Source organism: Cucurbita moschata, unplaced genomic scaffold (genome assembly GCF_002738365.1).
Source record: "Cucurbita moschata cultivar Rifu unplaced genomic scaffold, Cmos_1.0 Cmo_Scf00020, whole genome shotgun sequence".
Classification (NCBI taxonomy): domain Eukaryota; kingdom Viridiplantae; phylum Streptophyta; class Magnoliopsida; order Cucurbitales; family Cucurbitaceae; genus Cucurbita; species Cucurbita moschata.
In genome coordinates this window covers 4,302,886-4,313,149 of record NW_019268536.1, presented here as the reverse complement: position 1 = coordinate 4,313,149, position 10,264 = coordinate 4,302,886, and the positions used below count along the sequence as shown (strand labels likewise).

Below are 10,264 nucleotides of genomic sequence, written 5' to 3'. Positions count from 1 at the left end.
AGAGGGTAAAACTATGGTTCTGCAGTCTAAAAATGACAAATTTGTTATGAAAAGATGCTTTCTATGCTATGGGAGACTAATGTTCAAGGGACACAAGTTCCAAAAAAGCCTTGAACATTAAGATCAACTGACAATAAGTCAAGTTTTAAACCAAACACACCCCTCATTTCAGCCAAAGAAACATGCACATTGTAGATCATGCATAATATGGAAACGAACCCCAGATCATACAAATATAACATAATTCAGCATGTGGCTTTGAGGGATGTTCCTGAGCGCATCTCTTCAGCTAGATGCTTCATAATCATACCCATGTTTCCATTTTCAGTGTTGGAAACTTAAGAACCAATCTCTAAAAACAAAATTGCACAATAAATACTTGGTAAGAAGGTCAACGTCACATACCGTCTTTGTCTCAGTTGAAAGTTGTAGTTACGAGTAGAAAAAACAGAGTATTATACCTATGTAAAAACGTCTATCGTCTATCGTCTTTCGTCTCAGTTGCAAATTATTGTCACATGCAGAAAAGATGCGGAAGTTAAAGGGAAAAAGAAATCATGTTTCTTTATAAGAAAAGAAATCATCCAATTTCACTGGTTATAGAATTCTTGCTTGAAACATTGGAGCATATTCCGCCAGTAACATTCATATGATTTAAGAAATAAAATATGGACTACATTACAAAGATTTGCTCTGGACAAACAGCTGATGAGAAATTCAAAACTTTAAGCAATAATCGTGAAGAAACTACAAGAAACTAAATTTTTTGTTGTACCTGATTGGTGACATAGCAGCTACAAGCTCATCTAAAGTCCAAAATTGCACACCTGCACAAATTCCATATCACTGTCCACATATTTAGTCCACAGACCTTTATACTGGTTCATGGCAATATCGAGCCAAGGTTTCATGTTTCCATTGTAATGAATGACTGCAGCATTGTTGATCGCATCCATGCTTATACTGGGATTGTAACCAAGACCAAGCACATGCCAAGATCTGTCCAGTGACTTTGTTTTTGAGTAGAAGATGACAAGACCAGGTGGAAGAGTTCCCCCACTCCATAAGGACCCGTCCTCGTTCTAATTAAACAAAAATCAGGGGAAAATCTAGTGAGTTCTCCAACTAAATCGAAAATGCATATCACTTTCAGAAACATGATAAAGACAAGGCAATGGGAAATGATAAGATAAAACAAGCAATGAAATCTCAATGTGGTAGCATGTAATAGTATAAAAGACAACTAAAATTATTGATTCAAAACAAGATACTAACCAAGTTCTGCCAATAATTGTATTCTTCCGTACATTTCTCACTTCTCCAACCATCAAGATCAAATATATTGATCCCATAAGACCAGGCACATGCCTTGGGATTGAACTTCTCCTTAATTAGAGGGTTTGAGAAATTCAAATAATGGGTGAATCGATGAAAGGACCCGAAACAAGTCTCAACTGCACCGTTTACCTTCCCGTCCAAATCTATCCTCCACAACCCAGTTAAGTCTTTCTGAACAACCACATCATCTTCCAAGAACACGATTTTCCACAACTTAGGAAACATTTCAGGCAAATAAAACCGAAGGTGATTCAGCAGGGACGTATCCTTAGGGTTCTTAAATTTGATTGTGTTGTCAGAGGAAGGCTTCTGTGAGTTCACTGACTCATGTTGCCTTAACAATGGCACATATGATGAGTTCAAGAAGGTAAAATCTCCCACAGCCTTTATTTCAATATGAGATCCTCTTTCCACTGGCCTCATTTTAAACCATACCTTCATGGCTGCAAGATTCATCCTATCTGTTACAATATGAAAAACATGTTTCCATGGTTCTTCAGCATTCTTCACCACAGATCTCACCACAACAGATACTGCAATGATATTATCAGAGAAAATTGCATAATGGTACAAACTTGGATCCTCAAACTCAGCCTTGGGCTCATCATCAGTATACTTCTCCGGATGCGAAATCTTCTCCTCCACAAGCCTCATAGACAAGCAATGCAAGCTTTTTGGTATTGATCTTGCAGCAATAGAGCTTGCAAATGCCCCATTCTTCTTTGCCTTAACAAGCAACTCATTAACTGCAAAAATGGTGTCCTTTAACTTCTGAATTTTCAACTGATTATCATAATTCTCCTTCGACTCCACAATCATCATCCTTGCAGTCTTCACTCTATCCTTCACCTCCTTCTCAAATTGCCTCAACACATCCTCATCCAGAGGACCCGTCGAACCAAACAACGTCTCACGGTAATTTGGTTTCATCTGAATATCCGAGAAATTTTGAGCTAAATCATCAAACATCTTCAACTGCTTAGACATCTCAAGCTTGAGCTTCCTAGCATACGCAGCATAAGCATTGACAAGTGTGATGTGATCACTCGCTTGCTTATATATCAAATCTAAACGCGTTTTCAATGGATCAGAATTCAGAGTCAAAAACGTTCGTCGCACATACGCATTTCCTGTAGTAGGAAGGGCCTGCATTCAAGCATCCAAAGAGAAAAGAAAAAAAAAAAGAAATCACTAAAACCATTCCAACAGAAGAAGAAGAAAAAAAAAAAAGTCACTGATTTAGTTTCCCACTCAATGAGAAAAACGCTACATAAATTGGTTCGATCAAGACATAGGTCTCATTGGCAATGAAGGTTATGAAGTGATGTTCTACTAAATCCAGCCCCGAACATTGCAAACTTAATTTCAAGTAGATTGAAAGAAAAATGAAGCAAACGAGGGGAGAAAATAGTTGAGGGAGTTACAGAATCGTGGTGCGGCGTAGTGGGATTGGTGGTGAAGATGACTGAAAGAGTGGCAATAAAGAGAAGCGAAAAGAGAGCCGAAATGAAGATCCGGTAAGAGAAGAAACTCCGTAGGTTGAAGGCGCCGAAATTAGAGGCTCCTCGGTTTCCCCGGACGGCAACCGCCATTGGTGAAGCACGTCGAGTGAAGCAGATTCAGGTTGAATCTGTAAAAAGAGGAGAAAGCTTAAACGAAGAATGAAGAACAAGATCTGAAATCTGAAATCTGAAATTGTTGAGGCCAGTGGGAAAAGATCAAGAGATGAAAAGATGAAAAGATGAAAAGATTTGGTTGTGTGGATTATTATTACTATTAATTATTCCCCTTTTTTTCCGTCGGTGAGACATTGGAAGTAGCCAAAATAAAGGTATTCGTGTTTTTGCCTTACGCCCAGGATACACACAAGGACCAAGTCCAACCCAAACATGCCCCCAAAACAATCAAATAATAAAATAAGTATAATTATTTTTTATTTCTGTGTTATAATTATAAATAAATTTTAGAGATTTTTAATGCTTTTGGGTAACTTACGGAATTTACCCGACCTGCACATCCCGTCTCGCATTAAAAATTATGATTTAATGAGATAATGCACGCAATACTTTCATATTTATCACGAAGACATATTCCTGATATTTCTTTCATGCTTATCATGTATCAAACAATTTCACCCATCCTAGCCGCCCGTAAGTTCACTTACAATTATTCCATTTATTTAGAAAATCAAACTTAAAAGTCATTTTAACTATCCTAAAATCAATCTTAAATAATATTAAATATTATTTTTTCCCTTTATTATAATGAAAATTATTTTGAGATAATCTAAAATGGTTAAATTAAATTAATCTAACTCAATCTAAGCTGTGGAACCTAATAAAGTTTTTCTTTTTTCTTCCTATTCTATATATGGTGGTTGCTACTGCCACTTTATTGTGTGTCCAATGTTATCAGTACTTATACGTGCATAGGGGTGTGTATCTAAAAATGAGTATTTGTACGAGTACTTATACGTGCATAGGGGTGTGTATCTAAAAATGAGTATTTGTACGTGCATAGATCTATATTCGTTGTGAAGATTGGTACTCGTAGTTTAAACTCTATAATAATTAGAATTCTAACCTAAAGGCCATATTCTTTTTCTTAACAATAATGTAAAAGTTATATATGAAGTTTTATTGATGTATAAAGGAGATAGATATATGAATTTAATGAGATTTGGTAGCTACTTAATTCTTTATATTCAAAACTTTACAAATGGAAAGAAAAAAAAAATCTAAATAATTATAATAATTTAATAAGTGAGGGATTTGTTTTTCCCTAATTCAAATTATGTAGAGCAGATTAGCAGAGAAAATTTTCGGCATTAAATCCGGGACGTTTCCTTGGTTGAATCAAAACTTCTCCATAATGAAAGATGAAGCCGATTCGGCGTTTGAAATTTATGCAGAATCGGTTGAATTCGAGGATTTCGACGCTTTATCCAACATGAAAATCTCCATTCTTGCAGGATCATATTAACAGAATCTCGGAATCAATTTTCCAGTTCGACTCTTCTTCCATCTCGTTTCTTGACCCATTTCCAGGTCTGACATTTTTGTTCCTCTTTTCTTCATTTCCCCTCTTAATATGTTGCATCGTTTGTCATTTTCCGCTTCAATGTGTTTCTCTGTTTACTTGCTGTGAAAGTGGAGGGAGGGGAGACGAGTATGTTAACTCAAAATGCCCTCGTTCTGTTTTTCCCGTGATTTCGTTTTCGATATTCATGTTATTACTATGAAACTCGTAAGAACTAATTGAACTAAGACTAACCAACATGGTAGTAAACAAGCCATCAATTAAATATGTTGCTATCACAGTTTGGGCCCATGACGTCAAACCTCAATCGATTTTGTTCAAACCTCTTCATCATCTATAGTTTTGGGCCTCAATGTTAATGATGCATGTTACCCAAGACTTGAACAATGGGTTGTGGTGGTGTCATTTTTACTATGAAATTTTGGATTACGTTTCTCGAAATGTTTGGTGTCACTTTCGCTCATGAATCTGTCACCAGTACTGTTGTTCTTCCTTTCCATAATAGTCATCAGATATCATGGAAGGAGGTATGGTTCGTGACACAATTCAATGCTCCCATTTTAATGTATTTATTTATTTTTGTTTTGCGTGCTCCTGTGCTCGGCCATTAATTTTCTGTGTCAGCAATAGGCATGTAGTATCATGTACTGTCACTCTTAAGCTTCTTGTTAACGTTTCCTGACCACTCACTGTATTATGTTTAATTGTAATTTTAGCTCATTGTTATCTTCAGGTTTTTACAGCAAGCTTGGATACATATAATGTACAATGCACTACATCCAGTGCCTAATAGGTTTACACAATTTCCTTTATTATCGCATTGCAGTATATACAATAAAAGTCGAATCGATCTCTAGAAATTAACCTGATATATGCAGTACCATTGAAGCCAATTTAAAATTATTGATTTGAGTTGAATTACAGCACTGCCGTTAGCGTAAGTTCATGTATCACTTATTATGTAATTCTCAATGAATATAAGCACCAGTTAGATTCTGATAATCAAATTTAATGTGGTCAAATTTTGGTTCTTAAATGGAAGACAGAAGGGTCTGGATGGTCCCTTTTTCATCTTAAAAGAAACAGGAAATTAGTTAGAAAGTACATGGATGTTTTCCAATTCTGAAATTAAGGATGTATGGACTCCTTTCCTTCTAACACAAGACTTCTATGTTCTCAAGCCAGCCTCAACATATTTTTTAGCACCTCCGGAAAAATTGGAGCTGATGACTGGACACTTAAGTTGTTTGAAGCACCATGCTAATGGAGGGGCTCTAGCAAATAGGAAAGCTGCTGCTATAACTTGGAACTCCAATAATCAATGCTTTTATAAGTTTCCATGTTAGAGGAATATATGGTATGCAGGAAGAAATGATATGGAAGAGATGAAGTTAAAGCTACAGTTGTTCTAGAAAAGATCTGTTGGTAGCCAAAAAGTTTAGTTGAGGACCAGAGGTGCCATTAGTAGACTGTTAACAACAAAACAGCCATTGAATATCTCTTATTTGGAATTCAGCGAGTGATTCACCATGGGGATGACACTGTCAATTTGTAACTTATAGCATTTGAAAAAGATTCAATTTGAATATATTGTGTTTGAGTAATGGAACCAAGAGGGAAGATTTATCTTATCCTTTCAGTAGGAAGAGAAGGGAAGGGATTCCTTTCAAGTTTGGACCTCGATTGGCATGGACAATTTTCATGATGGTGAATGACGAATCCATAAAGACAAGAAAGTAAAAAGATACAACTATAGGTTCTTGTATCAGCATGGCAGCTCTATGTGGTTTGCATACTCATGCTTTGCTTATTTAAGATTGAAATGATGACTTACAGGTTAGGCGGAGAGGCATTCTTCCTGAATATACGTCCAAGGGAAATGGATGAGATGAGACAACCAGGTCCTATGTACACTTTTCTGCACATTTTCAGGCAGTTTCTTGTGCTTCAACGGAATTTGAGATAAAGCTATCTCATTCTAATCAGTTAGTGAGGGTCAGTACGTTGAACTAATATTGCTTTCTATAACTGTCATATATTTATCGGTGTCTGCATTCAGTTCCTAGAAGTTTCAAGATAGATTTGCATGATTGATATGGATGACCATTTAGCTTATTGAATCAAAGAGATTGAACCTAAATGATGAATGTAAAGTTATTTACAGTTTTAAACTACCAATTACCTTTTGGGTTCGTTTGCATCTACCATATTTTCTCTATCTTCTTGTACCGTGAATCTCTTTGATAAAAATGTGAATCAATCTGATCTGTCCTGTTCTTTTGTTACTTCTTCTAATGTTATGAACACATGGATGAGAGATTTGAAGAGTACAGACTTATTTGATTGGGCGACTAATGGGAATCACTACCAGATTTAGTAAAAGATGTACCAAAGAACAACGAAATGATAATAAAATGTTGATATCTGTTATATCGCTGAAACTTCTGGGCTTTATGCAAGTTAGTTTGCTTCACTTGACCAATTTCAATTGAATTTGGACCATGACAAGTTTCAAAATCTGTGAAAAGTATCTTTAAATTTCTTTTCAAAATATTCTTCTTTTCACGCCAGTTTCAAAGCATTTCGTGAACAAAAATTCACGCAGCCTCTGTTTCAATGCATTTCCAACTATCAGCCACCAACGCCACCAACGCCACTCAGGACATTTTACACTGAGTTTTATAGCACTGCCTTCTATTTTCCTCAGCTATTCTCAACTTCACAGCTTGTGTGTATTTTGTTGTATCCTGTTAAGGTAACAATTTCTATGCTACAATTGATAATTTTATCTGGTTCAGATAATTATGGCGTCCTTTATGAATGTTAAGATGTGGCTGGACCTACTCCATAAATCGTTACTGTGCTCAAGGAGATGGCAAAAGAAACAAGAATAGATATGCATATTAGTTGAACTATCGATGAAATGAAAACCTAAAGATTGTTTTGGGAGAGATTTTATGATCACAGATGAAGGAATTCATTGGGAAGGCTAAATAAGTACCTTTTATTTTTCTAAAGTTTCGTACAACTTCAGAGGTAGGTAGCATCTACATAAAGATTAAAGAGGACCATTATTGGCAAAGAACGATCAAAAACTTTGCCTCTAGCTCAGCCTTGCAAGATTGAAACTAATAGCTTTTCTGCAGGTAACCACTTGGAGGAGATCTCTTCATGGTAGGTATGGATTATGGAGTTGGAAGTCCCTGAGCATTTGACGAAGTTCAGATGCTTCCTCCTTAAGCTGAGCATTCTCCTGTAGAGCCCGATCGTGACACTCGGAGACTTGGTTCAACTTGTCTATTAGCTGGTGGTTTTCATTCCGAAGCCAAAGGACCTGAGAACACAGCTCATCCAAATGTTTCTGCTTGCGCATTCGTGACCGGCGTGCGGACTCTCTATTAGATATCATCCTCCTCTGTTTCCTCTCATTGATGAGGCTTAGTTGTTGGTCTTCTGCTTCATCAGAAGTTGAGTTACTGCTTAAGGGTGGTGGATTCATATCTTGCACTTGATAAGGATATTGAAATTTTGTATAGGGATTAGAAAACTGATTGAGATGCACCCTGTTTGTTCTGTCCTGGGACATGTTAAATTGAGAAGAATGTAGAGATGGGGCGGATGAAAGAAGATAGTGGAGACTCTCAATTTCACCAGGCTGCATGCCCAAAATGTTTTTGAACACTTGCAGGCAGGCTCTTGGAAGGGAAAAGGATGTTTCAAGTGGAACTTGGGTTGGTTTTTGATAGAGAGTTTACATTTATAGGATTGAAAAAGCTTGAAGTGTCCCCACCACCATCAGCAAGTTTCTTAAAAACTTGGACCATGCAGATTATGTCTATGTTCTGCAATCTTCATGTATGCATAAACAAATTCAGATGGTGTTGGTTTACATGGTTATGCCATGGTTCTATGCATGTGAGTATATTCAAATTGCACATAAATACATTGAAATTCAGTCTCTTTATGGATAATCCTTTTCTGATCGGGTTTTTGCTTACATCAGGCAAACAAACTGCACATTGTGGGAAATATAATAATTGTGATGGAAGAATGTTTGGAGGAAGGATAGCACAGGGGAAGAATGGAGCTCAAGAAGTCAATTTTAAAGGAAGAAATTTGTGTAAGTTGGCTCTGGAATAATATTATTTTATTTGCAGCCAATTGGAGATTGTGTGGGAAGATATGAAAGGAGGAATCAGGTTGAGGAAGGTAAGCATTTCTATATCCACAAGAAAATATATTTTTATTGTCTTATTATAATAGATGACTCAAATAGCACTCTAATAAGAGCCAGATTAGAATATTAAATTACAAAACTTAGACTTGTTTACAACCATGACTTCTTATTTTAGTATATTTAGGAAGATTATACAGCCTGGTGTGTTATGGTATTGGAAATTCAAAAGGAAATAAAAACCCCTCTTGCTCTCTCATGGGGTTGGGTTAGACAAAACAAGAGAAAGTGCAAATGGAAAAGCCATTACAGGAAAGTACAGTAATCAACAAAACACTATCTTTTAAAATACTTTATATTCTTATAAAAGGGGCCATTCATTGCCTTCTTTTTCCCCACTCAAATGGACACAACTTTATTTATTTATTTGTTTTATCAATTTCATTGCTTGAACTAGAATATAAATGTGAAAGCTACTTGCTACTGAAGGAAAAAAAGAAAAAAAGAAAAGAAACAAAAGCCTATGATATGTTTGCTCTGTGTTTCTGCCTCTCTTTATTTTCACATTCAAATTTTACATTCGTTTAGCACAACAGAGACACGTACTTGCATGTCAGGATTGTGTACATAGTATACTTTCGATTCCTTGCACATTGAGTTCCATTTGGGACTGATAGAAAAGAGCTTGGCTTGGTCACTTCCATTGGAAGCTATGTTCAATGGTGTCACTTTGCACAGTAGCTTCAGTTGCCATTAGCATTTTCTCTCTTTAATGGTGTCACTTTGCATATAGAGGGATTGCAAAACTTTTCAATGTTGTAGACAATGGCCAACATTGGGATGTTTTCAAACAAGCAAAATAGGCCATTTTGGTCAAAATTTAAGCTTGGTGGGTGCATCATAGTCACATTGTGGCGCTAAATTCATCAGGAGCAAGAAGAAAAATAAGTTGGAGCTCTAAACCACTCAACTGAGTGGGGATATCATGTTTTAGTGGTGAGAATGGATTATTAGGAGTTAGTTGTATAGATTTTTCGCTTTTCATTATTGTAGTCTGACCCATTAAATTGAGAGCTTGAAACCTAAACATTACCTTGTGAAAATGGCTCCAACACTTTGGAAAAATTATTCAATGAGACAGCACTGTGACTGCCTTATAATGACCATTGGATGTAGATTTTAAAATCTACCTACCTCTAATAAATTCTCGATAAATTTGGAGATACTTTTATAGTTGCTCTCTCATGATGAATGTTTTTCTCTCTAAATAATTCCTTTCACATTTCAGGGTTTGATCAGGTTGGGTGGGCTTTATAGTCAACAATTTCATAAGACATACTTAGACCTCTCTTTCTTTCTTGTCTTCTGTTTGGTTACTCTCTCTCTCTCTCTCTTCCTTCTTTTTGTTGTTTGGGATATGAATGTACCCTTTGGCATGAAGAAAAGGTATATTTGTAGCTGAAGGGATGACCCAGTATTATGCACTTTGGTTGAATTGTAGTCTTGTACATTGTAGATAGCCGCTGGTGTTCATCTTCCTGGTCAAGTATCAAATTTGTCTTGCAATTTTTCAATAACTAGAGTGAGTTGGGGGATTATTGAGGAGTGTTTGAATGAAAGTAGAACAATAGTACTTAGATTATATTAGCATTTAAGAGGTATTTGATGACCATCCTTTTTAATGTTTGTTTGTATATATTAAAAATATTTTTG

General features: G+C 36.1%; 2 protein-coding genes across 2 annotated transcripts; both read right to left on the bottom strand.

Annotated features, from left to right (window-relative positions):
• Positions 1-564: 564 nt before the first annotated feature.
• Positions 565-3,116, bottom strand: LOC111457639 (probable galacturonosyltransferase 9). Its single transcript, XM_023099960.1, has 3 exons — positions 2,763-3,116; positions 1,276-2,484; positions 565-1,082 (listed from the first exon to the last, which is right to left on the bottom strand). The coding sequence occupies exons 1-3, from the start codon at positions 2,928-2,930 to the stop codon at positions 807-809; spliced, it is 1,653 nt and encodes a 550-aa protein (XP_022955728.1). The 5' UTR covers positions 2,931-3,116; the 3' UTR covers positions 565-806.
• A 4,144-nt stretch (positions 3,117-7,260) lies between these two features.
• Positions 7,261-8,271, bottom strand: LOC111457640 (basic leucine zipper 43-like). The gene has a single exon (XM_023099961.1). The coding sequence runs from the start codon at positions 8,036-8,038 to the stop codon at positions 7,547-7,549; it is 492 nt and encodes a 163-aa protein (XP_022955729.1). The 5' UTR covers positions 8,039-8,271; the 3' UTR covers positions 7,261-7,546.
• Positions 8,272-10,264: the final 1,993 nt, after the last annotated feature.